Source organism: Martes martes, assembly GCF_963455335.1.
Source record: "Martes martes genome assembly, chromosome: 14".
NCBI classification, from domain to species: domain Eukaryota; kingdom Metazoa; phylum Chordata; class Mammalia; order Carnivora; family Mustelidae; genus Martes; species Martes martes.
The window spans coordinates 14,887,133-14,909,193 of NC_137902.1; the positions used below are offsets into that span (position 1 = coordinate 14,887,133).

General features: G+C 35.6%; 1 protein-coding gene across 1 annotated transcript in view; it reads right to left on the minus strand.

Annotated features, from left to right (window-relative positions):
* ATRNL1 (attractin like 1) overlaps nt 1-22,061 on the minus strand; it is a gene marked incomplete at its 5' end in the record, with an annotated part of 807,401 nt that overhangs the window by 436,366 nt on the left and 348,974 nt on the right. Inside the window, one exon of the mRNA XM_080822490.1 lies at nt 9,483-9,544. Within this exon, the coding sequence (XP_080678616.1) occupies nt 9,483-9,544 (62 nt within the window). The remainder of the gene's footprint in view (nt 1-9,482; nt 9,545-22,061) is intronic.

A 22,061-nucleotide genomic window follows, 5' to 3' on the forward strand; every position in this document is an offset into this window, starting at 1 on the left:
AAGAAATAAAAGGGATCCAATTTGGAAAAGAAGAAGTTACCTGTTTGCAAATGAAATGAACATATATATAGAAAACTCTAAAAATTCCACACACACAAAAAACTTAGAATTAATAGAGAAATTCAGCAAAGTAGCAGGACGCAAAGTTAACACAAAACACCAGTTGCACTTCTATATACTAACAATAAACAATCTAAAAAGAAATTAACAAAACAACTCCATTAACAGTAGCATCAAAAAGGATTAAATACTTGGGAATTCACTTTAAAAAGGACCTGAAAGATCTGTACAATAAAAAGTACAAAATATTGCCAAAAACAAAAGGCAAATAAATAAAAAGACATCTCATGTTCATGGATTTGAAGACTTAATACTGTAATGATAGTAACATCAACATTGTAATGATGTTGATACTATCCAAAGCAATCTACACATACAATAAAATCCCTATCAAAGGGGCACCTGGGTGGCTCAGTGGGTTAAAGCCTCGGTCTTCCGCTCAGGTCATGATCCCAGGGTCCTGGGATCGAGCCCCACATTGGGCTCTCTGTTCAGCAGGGAGCCTGCTTCCTCCTCTCTCTCTGCTGGCCTCCCTGCCTACTTGGGATCTCTGTCTGTCAAATAAATAAATAAAATCTTAAAAAAAAAAATCTCTATCAAAATCCCAACAATATTTGTGGGTTTTTTTTTGGGGGGGGGGTATTTTGTTTTGTTTTGTTTTTTAGAAATAGAAAAATTCATCCTAAAATTCATATGGAACCTCAAGGTCCTAAATAGCAAATTAATATAATATAATATAACATAATATAATAAAGTCTTTTTTTTAAGATTTTATTTATTTATTTGACACAGAGAAAGAAATCACAAGTAGGCAGAGAGGCAGGCAGAGAGAGGCAGGCAGAGAGAGAGCGGGGGAAGCAGGCTCCCCTCTGAGCAGAAAGCCCGATGCGGGGCTCAATCCCAGGACCCTGGGAGCATGACCTGAGCCGAAGGCAGAGGCTTTAACCCACTGAGCCATCCCGGCGCCCCAATATAATATAATCTTAATAAAAGGACAAAGTTGGAGGATTCATACTTCCTGATTTCAAAACTTACTATAAAACTGTAATAATTAAAACAGTCTGGTACTGGCATAAAGATAGACATATGGAATCAATGGAATAGAATAAAAAGCCCAGAATTAAACCTTCACATATTGGATCAAATGATTTGTGACAAGGGTGCCAAGACCATTCAATAAAGAAGGGATAGGTTTTCAACAAATGGTGCTGGGAAAACTGGATATCCAAATGCAAAAGAATAAAGGTAGACCCTTACCTAATACCATGTCAAAAAATTAACTCAAAAGGATCAACAACCTAACACTATAGCTAAAATGATAAAAGTCTTAGAAGAAAATTTAGGCCAAAAGCTTCAAGACATTTGTTTGGCAATGATTTCTTGGCTATGACACCAAAGGCACAGGCATAGAAAAAATGGGCTTCTTAAAAATAAAAAAATGTCTATTCATCAAGGGCATTATCATTAGAGTTAAAGCAGGATATTTAGTAGAGAAAAATAATTGAAAATCATATAGCTGACTAATTATCAGGGATTAATATCTAGGGTATATAAAGAGCTCCTACCAATCAACAACAATAAAACAAGGAACCTGATTCAAAACTGGGCAAAGGATTTGAACAGACATTTCTACAAAGATATGTAATTGGTGAATAAGCACATAAAAAGATGCTAAACATCACTAATAATTAGGGAAAAATAAATCAAAACCACTATAAGATATTACCTCACACTCTTTAGGGTGGCTACTATCAAAAAACAAAAAAATTACAAGTGTAAGTGAGGATATGGAAAAACTGGAATCCTTGTGCCCTTTTGGTGAAAATGTAAAATAGTACAACTGCTGTGGAAAATAGCATGAAGTTTCCTCAAAAAATTAAAAACAGAATCACCATATACTCTCAGCAATTACACTTCTGAGTTCCTACAGAAAGGAACAGAAAGTGAGGTCTTGAATACATATTTGTACACTCATGTTCATAGCAGCATTATTTACAACAGCTAAAAGACAGAAATAACTCATGTCCATCAACAGAAAAATGGATAAAGAAAGTGTGGCATTTACAGACAATGGAATATTATTCAGCCTTGGAAAGGAGAGAAATTGATATATGTTACAATAGGGATGAAACCTGAGGACATTTTGCTAAGAGAAATAAGTCAGTGACAAAAGTAAAAATACTCTGTGACACTTTTTAATAAAATGTACCAGAATACTCAAAATTATAGAGACAGAAGGCTGGTGGCAATTGTCAGAGGGCTGAGAAAAGGAGATGGGAAATTATTATTTAATGGCATAGAGTTTCAGTTGTGTAACATAAAACATTCTGGAGATGGATAGTGGTGATAGTTATATAATAATATGAAAATATTTTATATCACTGAAATAGTCACTTAAAAATGGTTAAAGAAGGCAAGTTTTATGTGTGTTTTATCATAATAAAAAAGTTGAACAAAAAACACAGTAATTCATAAGAAAAATTTAATAATTCTAACTTGTTTGCACCTAAAGCCATAATATTAAAATGAAAAAATATTAAAACAAAGTTGACAAATGCACAAGTAATAAATGACACAGTAATAAATCTCACTTAATAACATGTAGATGAAACATGAAACATGAACATACAGGAAAAACTAACAAGTCGTACCTAATGGACCATCTATAAAATCCTGAATCCAATGATCTAAGAAACTCTACTCTTATCAAGTAAGTGCAACATTTACAAATGTTGATCATATATTTGACAACAAACAAAAACTCAGCAAAATACCAAAATGTCATAAAGATCTCCTACTGACTGAAGAAAAAGCCAATAAAAAGACACATAGAAGAAATCCTACACATTTAGAAATTCAAAAATAGACTTCTAAATAATTCAAGTGGAAGTCATAAAAGGAATTAGAAAATTATTTGACTTGCAGGATGATAAAATGCTATACATTAAATTCCACAGAATTCAGGTGAAACAGAATTTTTTAAAAAAAATTGGTAGCCCTAAATGCATGTATTAGAGCCAAATAGCTAGAAATTAATAAGCCTGATTACATTTTAAATCAAAAATTTGGAAAATAATAAAGCAAATTAAAAAAAGGTAAAGTAAAAGCAGAAAATAATGAATTAGAAAACAATAAAACAATGGAATGAAACCATGAAACCTAGTTTTTACAAGTATTCCCAATATTGTCAAAACTCTTACATGGTTTATCGAGAAAAAAAGGAATAGGAAAAGAGGCAAAATTCACAATGAAAAAGGAGACATAATTCTAATATAAGAGAAATTTTGGAATATTAATATTGGAAAATATATGGCAATTAATTTTAAAAATAAGATAAGATGGGCAATTTCCTAAAGAAAATCATCACTTATGTCAAGAAAAAATAGAAAACCTGAGACGTAAATATTAACGAAATTTCATGAGAAACTGAAAAATCTACTCACAAAAAAATCAAATCATACAAAAGCAAATTTATTAGCACCACGCTCTAACCAACTGAGCTAACTGGCCAGCTACAAAAGCAAATTTAAAAGCCTTACCAAATTCATATGGTTTTATTGACTGGTTGGTTGATTGACTCATTGGTGGGCAGCAGAGCAAGGTTTATTGAGCCATAGCTAAGTGATAGTACCAAGCTCCCAAGGAGGAAGGGGACCTGAGATGGTTGCCCCCACATGGTTTTATAGGGCAGTTCTACCAAACCTTCAAGCAACAGACAAATCTATTGCGCCAGCCATTAAAATCTGCCTTACTAATCACTGAATAGAGCTATCACAATTAATCAAGGGCACCAGCTACTGCACTCTGAAATCCATCACTATGTTCATGTGAATGCCACACTTCCCAAGGGCTGTCTCCAGTCAATGACTAAGCATGGCAGGGATAGCGAAGTAGGCCTGATCCTGGGAGACGCAAAACTCCTCTGATGAGTGATTTGGCTTGAGGAGTGCACAGAAATCTCAAGCTCTATCACTGAACTTCCCTTTCTTCTTGCTCTACTTCACAAAGATCAGATAAGCACTGTGATATAAAAGATCTTTAAACTTCTTCCCTGCTCCTTCCTTTGCAGGAGTTTCCCCTAATACATTTATTGCATGTTTAATCCCATCTTGGTTGTCTGCGTCTCTGAGGACTTTAGTCTGGGTAATCATGAGGTTTAAAAAAAGGGATTTGGAAATGGCTCACTTATTCCTTGGCAGGCTAAAAGAACACCATCAGCATTGGTAGTGGGGCACAGACAGTCCATGGAAGAACGCTGCAACTGCTAAAGATTTCACCAGTGGAAACCTGGGGTAATCACCTTCAAAAGAGACTAGGTTGGCTGATTGCTGCTATGTTGTATTAATACCTGCAGTGTGATAACAAGAGACTAAAGGTCATTAACAAACATTAGTAACTAAATACAAAGGCTAGAGAGTCCCTTTTATAGCTTTAACTGAGGTCCTTATCTTTGATATTGGGAAAGCCAATATGGATCAGCAGCAGACTGATGATCTAATTGTTAGAGTTACAGAGCCCAAGGTTATCAAATGCCCAGTCAGACCAGTTCTCTCATGCACACACAAGGGCCATGGCTGGGAAAAACTAGCCCTTGAAATATGGGATAGGAATATTTAGAATGGAATATCAAGAAAAGTGCTTTTAAGTATGAATCTGTTGGTTCTACAATTCCCTTCCCGAGTAACAGAGACAATAAACTTGTCCCTAATGAGCTGTCACCACCTCCTCTCCTGCTTGCCAGTCTGATAACTATATTTTTAAAGATTTTATGTATTTGCTTATTTGACAGAGAGAGAGACAGACAGACAGACAGACAGAGACAGAGACAGAGAACGAGAACATGCACAAGTAGGGGGAAGAGCAGAGGAAGAGGGACAAGCAAACTCCATGCTGAGCACAGAGTGAAGCAGGCCTGGTTTCACAGCCCTAAGATCATGACCTGAGCAGAACTCAAGATGGATGCTTAACCAACTGAGGCACCCAGGCACCCCATAACTAGGGTTTAAAGACAGCATAATACATCTTGGCCTCATAAGAAAAGGGATATACATATACTTGAAAGAACTATACCAATAAGCTAGAATGTACCGGCATGAACCAGGGGAGTATGACAGGAATTGGATTTTGGCGGTGTTTCTTCAAGAAGGATGGCAGGTAAGACTGGATAAACAAGAACTCATGAATTTTCATGCATATTCTCAATACCACAGGAGATATAATGTCATACTGAGGACTTCTGAGGAGGGGATGGGGAAAACTTGCTGCTGGAGTGATTCTTAGAAGCTTGGAAAAAGCAATGGTCAATTGAAAGTGTTAATGGAAATGCCTGAGTTGCCCAAGCAGATGGAAGAGAAAGGAATAAAGAAGCCAACAGAGGGAATATGCTAGAATGGGTATACTATGTAAGGACAAAAGAACTACCAGCCGATTATGTCCCATGGGACACATCATTCACCAAGGCCACTAGAGAAGGAACATGTTGATGAGAGGGGCACCAGCTTCACTAAGAAATTCAGTGGTGGCATTCTTCTGCAGACCAGAGCTGACAAGAGTATAGGCAGTAATAGGGGTAGACATTAAGAAAGGGACCCCTAAGTAAAAGACGCCAGGTGTCAGGGCTTAGCTGATAAAATCCAGGGCCCACAATTACCATAATGATCGATAAGACTGTTGGAACAGACAAGGGGACTTGCCCACAAAGAGCTGTGGAGATGATTAATAATGCATGGCATCTTCAGGGCTCAAATAGGTGGGCAGACAACAATGGTGCTATTTAACATTTACTTTTGTTTTAAGCAAGAATGAGGAAACAACAGGCTGAGAATTGTTCTCTCAATAGAAAAATCATGATCCTCTGTCCAGTTTCCAGATAAGCTAATTTCCAGATCCAGATCCCCATTGACTGAATAGGTAGCTGGGTCCACAGAAGAAAAGAACATCTTGAAACATCTTGAAAAGTGTGTAAAGTGATCCTCAAGGGGACCTTTGTGTGATTCCTATCCATAATTCTGTATATTTGTGTGTGTGTGTGTGTGTGTGTGTGTATGTATATAGGCATATAATGGTTATATATACAGTACAAGAGGAATAAGTAGATATTTTAATTAATATCAGATACTGGGTGAGAGATGATTCAGATACTCATGGATTAAATGTCAATAATGGCCCCAGGTTAGATTTGGGGGTCTTCAGGAGTCATGTAACAAATTTTTGCTAAAATCTGGCTCACTGTGGACCAACTGTGTCTATGGAATCCAAGCAGTGATAATTTCCCCAGTTCTTAAGTGTATAATAAGAATTCATGGAGAAGGTGGTTAGAGCAACCTGTACATTGTGTCCCTGGCCTGTGGGTAAGATCTATCACAGTGAGAAAGACCAAACGGCAACCTCTAAAACTACCCTCCATCTGGTTAAGATGGTAAATTAAAAGCATTGTCATCACAGGGGCTTAGTGCAAGTACGTACCACCTTAAAATTCTAAAAGGTACAAGGGCAGCGGTACCTACTCTATCTCCATTTAATTTACCAGGCTTAACATTTCAGATTCACACAGACTTACCTTTCCACCTTACATACCAGACAAAAACATTTATTTTTATTTTTTTATTATGTTAGGTTAGTCTCCATACAGTGCATTCTTAGTTTTGGATGTAGTATGTCATGATTCATTGTTTGCGTCTAACACCCAACATTTATTTTTAAAATAATTCCCTTCCAGTTTTCTAATCATTTATTATGTTATACGACAGACTCTCAAAATAAGAAAATCCTTTAGTTCTATATATGAAAGAACTGAGATTTTCACCTAACTATGAGCTACTTATGATTGTAGAGAAAGCTAAGATCAGAGCCAGGCTATGCCTATAAGTGATCTCCCTGTTCTTGCCCAATCCTGTTACCCCTGAACTATGCCCAATAGAGAGGTAAAAACTGGCAGAGTTTGTGAACCAGCCTCCATCGAATCATGGCTAAACTGAAAAGCTGACATTCACCTTTGCTACATCAGTAACTCAGAAACAGCCACAGCAGTAATAGGGGCCTGATTGAAGGATGTCCATAAATGCTGACTTGTTTAAAACGGTCTTTTAAAACTTAGCAGTAGCTTTATTTAAAAAAAAAAAAAAAAAACTTTAAAATATTCTATCCGTGTTTTTTCTTAACAATGAGATGATTTTAAAACTAATTTCCATTTCACTACTGAAAGAAATTTAAATGACAAAAAAGCACATCAAATATATTTTATCTCACACAACAGGTAGAATATTTTATTTCACTTTGTCCATGATGACAACATAATAAATAGGATCATCTCTAAGACATGGTACACATTAACACTAGCTTTTACTTAATAAAAAAAGCTATTGAACTTAAATATGCATACAAATTCAAAAGCTTAAAATAAAACCCTAAACATTTAATAATTTACATATATATTCAACTTCGTGAATTTTTATACAGAGTTGAACTTTTCAGTATATTTCCATCCACACTTTTCTGCATCAAAAACCAGTTTTATTTTGATGCTTTAATAATGGTTGTTCGATTGTAACTTCTAGTACTTTCCAAAAACATACTAGAACCTGATAAATAGCCCTAAAATCCATTTATACTCAGAAGAACAAAGTCATAAAACATTAAGTATATTTAAGATGTTTCCTCTTTTCATTTTTAAGGGACAAATTTAAAGTATGCACACGTTAGTGATAAATGTGTTTATAGCATTAAATTCTGGAAATCACAACTTTTAAAGGGACAGAAACAAACAGGACTGTTTTCAGAGCAAAGTGACCAAAGTGACAAAGACTTCAAGAACAGAGGAGGATAAAGAGATAGGGAATGTGTAAATTGGAAAAAAGAGTTTAGAAAACTGAAGGGCTATAAATGGAGATGAGAGATGAGACTTGCTCTGTGTTGGACCATATGGATGAATGAAAAGTGGTGCTATGGGGAGACAGATTTCATCTCATTTATAAAGAACAATTAGTTATCTGAAGATAGAAAATGCTATCTCAGGAGATGGTGCGATTTTGCCATTAAAGGCATTCGGGCATAAGCTAGATGAGGGGTTGAGCAAATTATGTCTACAGGCAGAACTCAGCCCACCAGCTGTTTTTGTAATAAAGGTCTATTGGAATAGAGCCACTCCCATTTGTTTCCTTATTGGCTCTATCTGCTCTAATACTAGAGCAGCAGGTTTGCATACATGCAACAGAGATGGTATAGCCCACAAATCCTGAAATATTTGGCCCTTTACAGTAAAGAAAATGTTTGCTGACCCCTGTGGGGAAGGTATTAGGAATTTAAGTATTATATGGATATCTGGACAAGATAACCAACGATGGTTACACTGGCGTTTAAGAAAGTGCTTGGCATATCATCTATGTCAATGATTGGGCTGTACGGGTTTCTTCACTTAGTATAAACCAACCGAGCCAACTTGGTGAATGGAGGCCAAAATTCATACTGCACTCCGTAAAGCTGTGTGCCATGATATAGGGCTATGACTGCCAAAAGGAGGACACAATTTTTCTAATTTGCATGAAGGCACCCAGTGGGCCAGCACAACCTGCACATACAATAATCGTATTAACAAAAATAACTTCTCTTCCTATCCAGATGATCTAAGATGCCATAACAAGATATCCTATCACGGACTCACTTCCTCTCCCAATTCAATGTTTCTTTATTTACATCCCATGGAAATAATAGCTGTTCCCTGAAAGGGTTTTCATGTTTTGAGAAACGCTACAAACTCTACCCTCTCTTTTAGAAAGATACGTTGCAAATTAGCACATTAAAAACTCTAAGGGGAAAAAAAAAACTTGTAACGTCAGTAGTAGAAGTAATGTTAGTTATAAGCAAACTAAAAAAGCCCTATTTTCCAGAGTTGTTAATTACAGAAACTTTCTTATTAACTTACTGTTACTACCTCAGATAATAATGTTCCAGGGAATGATGATCTACTCAAAGTCATATTTAGCATTTCCAGATTAGAAGTTCACTGAGGACAATAAATACATTCCCTACAGATTTTGAGTACAGTGTGCTAAATGTGATAATTTCCTAACAAACAATTGAATTGATTTAATGCTATACCTAATCAATATAGTGGATATATTGCTAATTTCATTAAATAAAGCAGGCCTTAATTACCTATGCAACAGGAACATAAAGTTATTATCTTCTTTCCACTGACTCCATTAGCAATTAAATAGTACAATAGCAAAATAATCTTGACAAGTATATTTCAAGTATACTTGACAAGTATATCTCAGCTCTGTGGTATATATTTCAGCATATAAAACCATTCAAGACACATTATTATAATTTAGGGTTAGAGATTTGATAAATTCCCTAACAGGTTGACAGAACATCATCAGAATATAGGTTTAATAAATTCAAAGTCAGTAAAAGCAAATTACCTGAAGAAGGTGACAAAAAACTGCACAAGATCCATGATTGTATTATGTTGTGAGAATGCAATCTGAAAAATCAAAATAAAAGAAAGTTTGAAACTCAATATATGTTCTTTCCCAATATCTGTGGTGATGTTTCATGGCATCTGTAAAACAGTATTTTGAAATCATGAAAAGATTTGGATCACTATATTATAAATGATGCATGCTAAAATCAAAGCTTCATCTAGAACACCTAGTAAAGTTAACAACCAACAATGATGACTTTTAAATATGCTATTACATAAATGATTTTAAAAAACTATTACAGCTGGAGGAGTCAAGATGGCAGGGAAGTAGCAGGCTGAGACCACATCAGGTAGCAGGAGATCAGCTAGATAGCTTATCAAACCATTCCGAACACCTAAAAATTGAACAGGAGATGGAAGAGAAGAAGAGCAACAATTCTAGAAACAGAAAATCGACCACTTTCTGAAAAGTAGGACCGGCGGAGAAATGAATCCAAAGCGATGGGAAGATAGACCGTGGGGGTAGGGGCCAACTCCCGGCAAGCGGCGGAGCAATGGAGCAAAAAATCAGGACTTTTAAAAGTCTGCTCCACTGAAGGACATCACTCCAGAGGCTAAACTGGGGGGAAGCTCACGTGAGGTCAGCGTGGCCCCAGGTCCCGCGGGGTCACAGAAGGATCGGGGGTGTCTGAGTGTCACAGAGCTCACAGGTATTAGAGCGGGGAAGTCGGCTACATAGAGAGAGCCGAGGAGTGAGCTCTCAGCTTGGGGTTACCTTGAACCGTAATCCGTAGCACAGGCAACTGCTCTGTGAGTGGGGTCCCCACAAGATCCGGGGAGACACACCCTGGAAGAGCTCAGGGATCTGTGGGGTTCAGAAACTCCAGGCGGAGCTGCGTGCAGAGACAGAGACACTTTGTCACAGGCTGGGTGAGCTGAGAGCGCGGCCGGAGGCCAGGGAGACGGGAGGGACTGAACGCTTTTCTCTGAGGGCGCACTGAGGAGTGGGACCCTGAGCTCTCGGCTCCTCCGGGCCGGAGATTGGGAGGCCACCATTTTCATTCTCGTCCTCCAGAACTCTACGGAAAGCATTGAGGGAACAAAAGCTCCCAAAAGCGAACTGGAGCCGATTACTTAGCCTGGCCCCTGGTAAGTTCGGTGCAATTCCGCTTCAGGCAAAGACACTTGAGAATCACTATAGCAGGCCCCTCCCCCAGAATATCAACAAGAAATCCAGTCAAGACCAATTCACTTACCAAGCCAAACAGAGGAATTCCAAAGGAGGAGAAAGCAAACCATGGAATTCATGGCTTTCTCCCCATGATTGTTTAGTCTTGCAGTTAATTAATTTTTTTTATTTTAATTTTTTTTCCTCTGCTAAATTTTTCTTAAATTTTACCCTTTCTTCTTTTAACGTTTTTTAACTAGTTTATCTTAAAAATGCCTTTAAAAAATAATAATAATCTTTTTTGAAACTTCATTATTATAGTCATATTTTATCCTTCATTGATCTAACTTTATTTTTTGTATAAACATAGGGTTTTTTCTTCTAAAAAATCTGGGGTACAAAACCTTCTAATAAATCAAAATATACCCTAAATCTAGCTGTGGGCTTGTTCTAGTCTCCAACCCGAGCAAATTCTCTACACTTTATTTTCTTTATTCTCCAACCAACTTAGTTTATCAACTCCTTTTTTAGAAATTAAAAAAAATTTTTTTCTTTTTCATCTTTATAGTCATATTCCATCCCTTCATTGTATTTACCCTTATATATGTCTTTCATTCCTTAAAATTTTGGGAGGTAGTTTCCTCTAAGAGACCAAAATGCTCCCAAAATTAAGTGGGTGACCCTGTTCTAGTCACCAGTCTAATATATCTATCTATCTATCTATCTATCTATATTCCTTTTTATATTTTTTATTTGTTTTATTTTTTTTAGTTTTTTTTTCTGAGCTTCTTTTTATCCCCCTTCCCCCCCCCCCCACACCCTGACGATTTGGGGTCTCTTCTGATTTGGTTAAAGCACATTTTCCTGGGGTCTTTGCCACCCTTTTAGTATTTTATTTGCTCCTTCATATATTCTTATCTGGACAAAATGACAAGGCGGAAAAACTCACAACAAAAAACAAAGAACAAGAGGCACTACCGAAGGCTAGGGACCTAATCAATACAGACATTGGTAATATGTCAGATCTAGAGTTCAGAATGACGATTCTCAAGGTTCTAGCCAGGCTCAAAAAAGGCATGGAATATATTAGAGAAACCCTCTCTGGAGAAATAAAAGCCCTTTCTGGAGAAGTAAAAGAACTAAAATCTAACCAAGTTGAAATAAAAAAAGCTACTAATGAGGTACAATCAAAAAATGGAGGCTCTTACTGCTAGGATAAATGAGGCAGAAGAAAGAATTAGTGATATAGAAGATCAAATGACAGAGAATAAAGAAGCTGAGTAAAAGAGAGACAAACAAATACTGGACCACAAAGGGAGAATTCGAGAGATAAGTGATACCATAAGACGAAACAACATTAGAATAATTGGGATTCCAGAACAAGAAGAAAGAGAGAGGGGAGCAGAAAGTATATTGGAAGGAATTATTGTAGAGAATTTCCCTAATATGGCAAAGGGAAAAAGCATCAATATCCAGGAGATGCAGAGAACCCCCCTCAAAATCAGCAAGAATAGGTCCACACACCGTCACCTAATAGTAAAATTTACAAGTCTTAGCGACAAAGAGAAGATCCTGAAAGCAGCCCGGGAAAAGAAGTCTGTAACATACAATGGAAAAATATTAGATTGGCAGCAGACTTATCCACAGAGACCTGGCAGGCCAGAAAGAACTGGCATGATATATTCAGAGCACTAAACGAGAAAAACATGCAGCCAAGAATACTATATCCAGCTAGGCTATCTTGAAAATAGAAGGAGAGATAAAAAGCTTCCAGGACAAACAAAAACTGAAAGAATTTGCAAACACCAAACCAGCTCTACAGGAAATATTGAGAGGGGCCCTCTAAGCAAAGAGAGACACTGAAAGTAGTAGATCAGATAGGAACAGAGACAATATACAGTAACAGTCACCTTACAGGCAATACAATGGCAATAAATTCATATCTCTCAATAGTTACCCTGAATGTTAATGGGCTAAATGCCCCAATCAAAAGACACAGGGTATCAGAATGGATAAAAAAACAAAACCCATCAATATGCTGCCTACAAGAAACTCATTTTAGACTCAAAGACACCTCCAGATTTAAAGTGAGGGGGTGGAAAACAATGTACCATGCTAATGGACATCAGAAGAAAGCTGGGGTGGCAATCCTTATATCAGATCAATTAGATTTTAAGCCAAAGACTATAATAAGAGATGAGGAAGGACACTATATCATACTCAAAGGGTCTGTCCAACAAGATCTAACAATTTTAAATACCTATGCCCCTAACATGGGAGAAGCCAACTATATAAACTAGTTAATAACAAAATCAAAGAAACACATTGACAATAATGCAATAATACTAGGGGCCTGTAACACTCCCCTCACTGAAATGGACAGATCATCTGTGCAAAAGATCAACAAGGAAATAAAGGCCTTAAATGACACATTGGACCAGATGGACATCACAGATATATTCAGAACATTTCATCCCAAAGCAACAGAATACACATTCTTCTCTAGTGCATGTGAACATTCTCCAGAATAGATCACATCCTGGGTCATAAATCAGGTCTCAACCAGTATCAAAAGATTGGGATCACTCCCTGTATATTTTCAGACCACAATGCTCTGAAGCTAGAACTCAATCACACGAGGAAAGTTGGAAAGAACCCAAATACATGGAGACTAAACAACATCCTTCTAAAGAATGAATGGGTCAACCAGGAAATTAAAGAAGAATTGAAAAAATTCATGGAAACAAATGATAATGAAAACACAACGGCTCAAAATCTGTGGGACACAGCAAAGGCAATCCTGAGAGGAAAATATATAGCGATATAAGCCTTTCTCAAGAAACAAGAAAGGTCTCAAATACACAACCTAACCCTACACCAAAAGGAGTTGGAGAAAGAACAACAAAGAAAGCCTAAACCCAATAGGAGAAGAGAAATCATAAATATGAGAGCAGAAATCAAAGAAATAGAAACAAACAAACAAACAAACAAAAAAACAACAAATCAACGAAACTAGGAGCTGGTTTTTTGAAAGAATTAATGGGATGATAAACCACTGGCCAGAATTATCAAAAAGAAAAGAGAAAGGACCCAAATAAATAAAATCATGAATGAAAGAGGAGAGATCACAACCAACACCAAAGAAATACAATTATAAGAACATACTATGAGCAACTCTATGCCAACAAATCTGACCATCTGGAAGAAATGGATGCATTCCTAGAGACATATAAACTACCAAAACTGAACCAAGAAGAAAAAGAAAACCTGAAAAGACCCATAACCAGTAAGGAGATTGAAACAGTCATCAAAAATCTCCAAACAAACAAAAGTCCAGGGCCAGATGGCTTCCCAGGGGAATTCTACCAAACATTTAAAGAAGAATTAATTCTTATTCTCCTGAAACTGTTCAAAAAAGAACTGGAAGGAAAACTTCCATACTCATTTTATGAGGACAGCATCACCTTGATCCCAAAACCATACAAGGATCCCATCAAAAAAGAGAATTACAGACCAATATCCTTGATGAACACAGATGCATTAATTCTCATCCAAAATACTAGCCAATAGGATCCAACAGTACATTAAAAGGATTATTCACTGCAACCAAGTGGGATTTATTCCAGGGCTGCAAGGTTGGTTCAACATCCACAAATCAATCAATATGATACAATACATTAATAAAAGAAAGAACAGGAACCATATGATACTCTCAATAGATGCTGAAAAAGCATTTGACAAAGTACAGCATCCCTTCCTGATTAAAACTCTTCAAAGTGTAGCGATAGAGGGCACTTACCTCAATATTATCAAAGCCATCTATGAAAAACCCACCACAAATATCATTCTCAATGGAGAAAAACTGAAAGCTTTTCCGCTAAGGTCAGGAACACGGCAGTCCATTATCACCACTGCTATTCAACACAGTACTAGAAGTCCTAGCCTCAGCAATCAGACAACAAATAGAAATTAAAGGCATCCAAATCGACAAAGAAGAAGTCAAACTAGCACTCTTTGCAGATGATATGATACTCTATGTGGAAAACCCAAAAGACTCCACTCTAAAACTGCTAGAACTTGTACAGGAATTTAATAAAGTGTCAGGATATAAAATCAATGCATAGAAATCAGTTGCATTTCTTTACACCAACAACAAGACAGAAGAAAGAGAACCCAAAACCATAAGATACCTAGGAATAAACATAACCAAAGAGGAAAAGAGTCTATACTCAGAAACCTATAAAGTACTCATGAAAGAAACTGAGGAGCACACAAAGAAATGGAAAAATGTTCCATGCTCCCGGATTGGAAGAACAAATATTGTGAAAATGTCTATGCTACCTAAAGCAATCTACACATTTAATGTAATCCCTATCAAAATCCCATTCGTTTTTTTTTCAAAGAAATGGAACAAATAATCCTAAAGTTTATATGGAACCAGAAAAGACCTCGAATAGCCAAAGGAATATTGAAAAAAAAAAAAAAAAAGCCAAAGTTGGTGGCATCACAATTCCGGACTTCAAGCTCTATTACAAAGCTGTCATCACCAAGACAGCATGGTACTGGCACAAAAACAGACACATAGATCAATGGAACAGAATAGAGAGCCCAGAAATAGACCCTCAACTCTATGGTCAACTAATCTTTGACAAAGCAGGAAAGAATGTCCAATGAAAAAAAGACAGCCTCTTCAATAAATGGTGTTGGGAAAATTGGACAGCCACATGCAGAAAAATGAAATTGGACCACTTCCTTACACCACACACAAAAATAGACTCAAAATGGATGAAGGACCTCAATATGAGACAGGAATCCATCCAAATCCTTGAGGAGAACACAGGCAGTAACCTCTTCGACCTCAGCCGCAGCAATATCTTCCTAGGAACATTGCCAAAGGCAACGGAAGCAAGGGCAAAAATGAACTATTGGGATTTCATCAAGATCAAAAGCTTTTGCACAGCAAAGGAAACAGTTAACAAAACCAAAAGACAATTGACAGAATGGGAGAAGATATTTACAAATGACATATCAGATAAAGGGCTAGTGTCTAAAATCTATAAAGAGCTTAGCAAACTCAACACGCAAAGAACAAATAATCCAATCAAGAAATGGGCAGAAGACATGAACAGACATTTCTGCAAAGAAGACATCCAGATGGCCAACAGATACATGAAAAAATGCTCCACATCACTCAGCATTAGAGAAATACAAATCAAAACCACAAGGAGATACCACCTCACACCAGTCACAATGGCTAAAATTAACAAGTCAGGAAATGACAGATGCTGGCAAGGATGCAGAGAAAGGGGAACCCTCCTACACTGTTGGTGGGAATGCAAGCTGGTGCAGCCACTCTGGAAAACAGAATGGGGGTTCCTCAAAAGGTTGAAAATAGAGCTACCCTATGACCCAGCAATTGCACTACTGGGTATTTACCCTAAAGATAGAAACGTAGTGATCCGAAGGGGTATGTGCACCTGAATGTTTATAGCAGCATTTTCCACAATAGCCAAACTATGGAAAGAACCTAGATGTCCACCAACAGATAAATGGATAACGAAGATGAGGTATATATATACATTGGAATACTATGCAGCCATCAAAAGAAATGAAATCTTGCCATTTGCAATAACGTGGATGGAACTAATAGAGGGTATTATGCTTAGCGAAATAAGTCAATCAGAGAAAGACAACTATCATATGATCTCTCTGATATGAGGAAGTGGAGATGCAATGTGGAGGGTTTGGGGGGTCGGAAAAGAATAAATGAAACAAGATGGGATCGGGAGGGAGACAAACCATAAGTGACTCTTAATCTCACAAAACAAACTGAGGGTTGCTGGGAGGAGGGGGGTCGGAAGAGTGGGGTGGGGTTATGGACATTGGGGAGGGAATGTGGTATGGTGAGTGCTGTGAAGTGTGTAAACCTGGCAATTCACAGACCTGTACCCCTGGGGCTAATAATACATTATATGTTTATTAAAAAAATTAAAAAAAAAACTATTATAAAATTACTTCAAGAATGTATGTAAAGTTTCACATGTAATCCTATAACATATTAAATGTACCTAACTAAAACATGTAAATGAGTTTCTTCATTTAATAATGATCACACTGCCTATTAATACAATTAATAATTGATTATAAGCCAAAAGATAATAACAAATTTCTACTCTATCAAGGAAACAGAGGATTTGTTCTTCCCCATATATTTTTGTCTAAAGAAGCTGTATGTATGCATATAATTATTTTCTTATACTCTACTCAAAAAGTAAAATATGTCATCTTGTTTTATAATTTCATGTTAATAAGAAATGAATTTTCAGAGATGAAACTGGCCAATAAGCTAAAGTTGTTCTACATTTCTGCTAACATAGAGATTATACTGTAACACAGTTCTTCACGAAGTGCTACATAGTATATTAGTCAATAATGCAGTATCTGAATAGAGAATTTCTGATTTTGAAATCACCTTTTCACTTAATAAGTGTAAATATTTTGGAAAACTATTTAGATTGTCTGTGTCTCAGTTCTCCCATATGTGAAAAGTAGTAATAAAATACCTACTTCATAATGCTAGAAGAAAGATCAACTGAATTAATAAAAATCCTGGCATATAGTGGGTATAATATAATGAATATTATTATACTTTTATATCATGTATAGAGGAATTGGTAAAAAGTGAATTTTCCCAGACAGTTGAAATTAAACCATTAAAGTATTGAAATCTCTTTTTCCTTTAATAATTTTTTCTGAAAATGATCCAAAAACATGCAATTGAATTTCCACTTCCAGGACAAATAAGACTTTCAGGGATGAGAGATATCTCCTCCCTTAAACAACTAGAAAACAATAGAAAGTATATGAAAACAAAAACTTTCATACATTGGACAAAAGGTAGAGGAAGACATAATCCATAAGTAAAGGAAAACAAAAGAGATGAGACTTACAATAATCCCAGCTTTCAGTGCAAAGAAATAACACTAAGGAATTTAAATGGCATTCTAAATAAGAAATATCAGTATCTCTTATATAAAATAAAGAATTATAGTCAGTTGAGAAGATGGTTTAATTTTTGGCATATACATGATGGCTTAAATATAGTGACATTCATTTCCAAAAAGCTTCTAAGCATTTGAAGAATTACAGAGCACTTATACAGAGAGTGAGGAAAGATAATTGCTGTAGGAGATTGGTTATAGGTGAAAATGTCTTAAAAGATTTAAGAAAAAAATGTCTTTTTAAATCGAAAAAATACAAATGAATTTTCTCCGCAGGTGACTATCCATGAGAGTATGTTAGAAACAGATCTTGCCCTTTCTGGGTCCACATAGCTAAGTACTTTGGAACAAAAATCATACTTCGAGACAAATAAGTAAAACACTGATACATATGAAAACATTCACAATTTCCTACTCTTCCCCAAAGAATATCTGAATAAAGTAGTATTTAAAATGAAGTTCTGCCAGCTATAACCATGAACTAAAGCATTAAAACATTTTAAAACTTCAACTATATTATCTAACTCTACCTATTAATATAATTAAAGAAAAAATGAAAGTTTTCATTAGTGATATGAATGATATTTTGACTCCAGCTTATATGTAGAGAATAATCTGGGATTCCACTCCCATGGGGTGATGAGACACAAAGACTTTCCAAATTAACACATTTTCTAATTTGTCACAGTGCCAGCTGCAGTTCTTCACAAATTAAGTTGCAATGTAATGCTTGAACATGAAGTAAAGTACTATTTGCAGACTTCGACCTACTTTTGTTACAGAGAATACTCTACCTTTCACACTGAGGAGCATGATGATGGGATAAAAACTGATGGGGGAGGTCTCTGTCAGAAACTGTATCTGAAATACAAACTGCCTTAAAAATAGAAGCAAGTAACATCCTAAAGTAACTAATCTCTTAGCATAAATGTACTCAAGATCAAAATCAGACTTGGCATAAGCAATCTCTGTACTCAGCGTATCATCTGGATGCTTGAGCCTCAAGTTGAAAAGCATTCCATTTTGTTTGTTCAAAAGGAAAGTCAGCACTACAAGTGTTGTGAAAATCTTTCAAAATGTTTCTCCACTTGCGATTATCTGTAGGAAGTTCCACAGGAGACAGCCCTGGAAAATACTATGTCAGAAAGTTCATTCTCAGCCACAGGCTTACTAATCAGATTGCACTGATTCTAGAAATGGAAGGCAGATCCAAGGATGATCTGGTATCACTGGTGACCAAGGACCAGCAGACACTAATTCACTAATTCAAGCAAATTCCCTCATATATGGTGCCAACTTATTCACCCATCAAATAATTTCACTTCAGGGTGCCTCGGTGGCTCAGCGGGTTAAGCCTCTGCCTTCGGCTCAGGTCATGGTCTCAGGGTCCTGGGATCAAGCCCCGCATCAGGCTCTCTGCTTCCCCCTCTCTCTCTGCCTGCCTCTCTGCCTACTTGTGATCTCTTTCTGTCAAATAAATAAATAAAATCTTTTAAAAAAATTCACTTCATATCTACTACATTCTGAATATCATATCAAGTTCTTAAATTTATCAGTGAAAAATAACATCAAAATTCCTAATGGTGGTGGTGGTGGTGATGACAGCAGACAAAAAAGGTCATAATAAAAATTATATAGTGTGTTAGAACTTGGTAAGTGTTAATGGGAAAAGAAATATTAAAGTATCCTATTTTTTGGCAACATTGTGTGTTAACTATAATTTTTAAAAGTATTATATTTTCTATATTAACATATGTAAAACAAGAAATCACTCCTTAGTGTCTAAAAGTATGTAGAAGTGCTGAGAAGAGACAGGAGGAAATGTAGGGGTAGCAGAAAAACATGAAACATAACATCATGTTTAAGGTATCTGGCTGTCCTCATTTTTTCTCGATTTAGATCAGAATCCAGCAGCTCCAGGCCCTTTCCAATGAAACTGGAGGCCAACAAGAAAAGGAATAAGAATATACAGAGGAGAACCATTTTAAGTGAGATTGAGCACTGGTCTTCACATGGCTGGCTGGCTCGTTCTTAGCCAGATAACACCTTAAATTACACACTTCTCTAAAACACTCTCTGAAGTAGGTGTTGTCCCCCTTATTATGTATTCTTATATGAACCTATTTCTTTTATACTTTAGCCTGAAACTACCTTATTTTATTAGTTGATCATTAGTTAAAATGTCTTTCTCCACTAAAATGTAAGCTCTGTGAGAATAGTAGCCTTGTTCATATTGTTCATAGCACTGTTCTAATACCTAGAACAGCATTTCGTACATAGTAAGCATTTACTAAAAGTTTGCCAAATAAATGAATATAGTGAATAACAAAATTTATCACAAGAGTATTCTTAGGACTCCATATATCCTTAAGTGCCATGAGAGGAAGTAGGTATAGATGTTATTCTGAAAAAATATTTTTGAATTTTTTATGTATTTGAATTTCTTTCATAAATCAGTAATCATATAGACTATAACTATCTGCTTATTACAGATCATAATATATTATTTTTCCTTATAAAATTGATGTTTTTATATAGCTCAAAAGATAGAAAATATGTGCTTCTTCTATAAAAAATGTTTTTATTTATTTTTAGTCATAGAAAAATCTTATAAGGTCTACCATTTACAATTTTAGCTATAATATTTTGAAATCAGGGTATCAGAAATGATTTCTTAATATGTATTTTCACCTCACCTTCTTAATTTCAACAATAAACATTTTTAAACCTATTGAATTCTAGAAATTTCTTTCAGTAGGTGAATTGCATCAGACTGCAATCTTATCTAAAATAGGTGGCATTACCTGAAATATTATTTTTAAGCCAATGAAAAAACAAATAAGACTGCTTTAAAAAAGTGATCATTTAGACAATTTTATTTAGAAAACAGTGACTCAAATCAATACCAATAACAACACCGTAACTTTGTAGTGTCCCTGAGAGTATATTTCCTAAAGATATAGAATATTTCTGACTCTAAAATCTGTTAGGATCTAATTGAAAAGATTTCTATTGGCTGATGCCATTGCTAGAACATGGCCCTTTACAGATAATCAATATGTTCCATTTTGGTTCTGTGGTCTTGCCCATGAAAAATATGAGAAGTTCACTCAAGGTGCATTGAAAGTTAGTTTTAAACTTTAGCCAGCATAAATGCACCACTGAAATTCCTTTTCCTATAATGATGTTATTCAAGTTACTCCATAATTATTCAAAGAAAATTAATCAAGATCAAGAGACCAATTATGGTAAAATGGTAAAATTTCATAATATCCTAATTCTCTCCAAGTTTTTAAAAAGCCCCCAAACAACTGACATGCTAAAAAACTGAGTTAGCCAAAACTATAGCAACAGCGATGTTGATAATATATTTTAACCATTTGATCTTACATGCAAATTCATATTGAAAACATGTCTAAAATCTAAAACCTGAATTTAAGACATGCTACATTTTTCATTAATTAATAATAATTAATAATCAAAATGATCAACATTTTGAGTTTCTGATTTGATGAAGAAATCTCCATTAAATATCTTTGGATAGAGAAGTAAATTAATAGCTTGATATTTACCACAAAATGTCAGAATTTGTAAGAGAGAAAAAAATGTTAATTTGGAGGACAAATTGGTGTGTTTGTGCAAAATGTCAGCCTGCCATAAATAAACTCCACTATAATATGAGATAAACAAAAATGAAAATATAAAGGGACTTGCTGAAATCATCAAATTCATTTAACAAACTGAAAGTAAAGGAGAAGTTCTTCAAACCATTGTTTAGATCACAGTCTTTCAAAATGATGACATAAAAGCATACTTACATAATGGAAGTTAGTTAATTATTGATATGTCAAAGACAAGCTATGTTTCAACCAAACAATTCAAGATCTTGTGGGTTTATATATCCAATTTTTTTTAAATAAATAAAAGCAAACTGGAGCTTAAGTTAGCTATTACTGGATAAAATCAACCATGATAATCTATTCCAGATAAGCATAAAATTCCTATAGATCATTAACATGATGTTTATTAATGTAATAATCTGTATCACTCCTGATAAAAATATTTCAAAATATAGAGCTAAACGGAAAAGAAATGATTTTTAAAAGAATAAAGCCTATTTCTGGATATAAACAAGTGAAATGAACATACCAGCCAATTCTGCATAAATACTACACAAATTTCTGATTATTCATTCCTGAACATTGTTTAAAAAAATTAATGGGTTTAATTCTTTTTAGAGCAAATAATTACCTCACCTTCCTCATAAATTTCCTCCTGGTTTAATGCAAAAACAGAAATGGTTTCCCTGTCTTCATCTCAGAACGCTCTGGTCACTACTCACCCAGATGACAAAATGTTCTTTTTAAAACTGAAAAATATTTCTGTAATTCCCCTTTCCACAATTCTA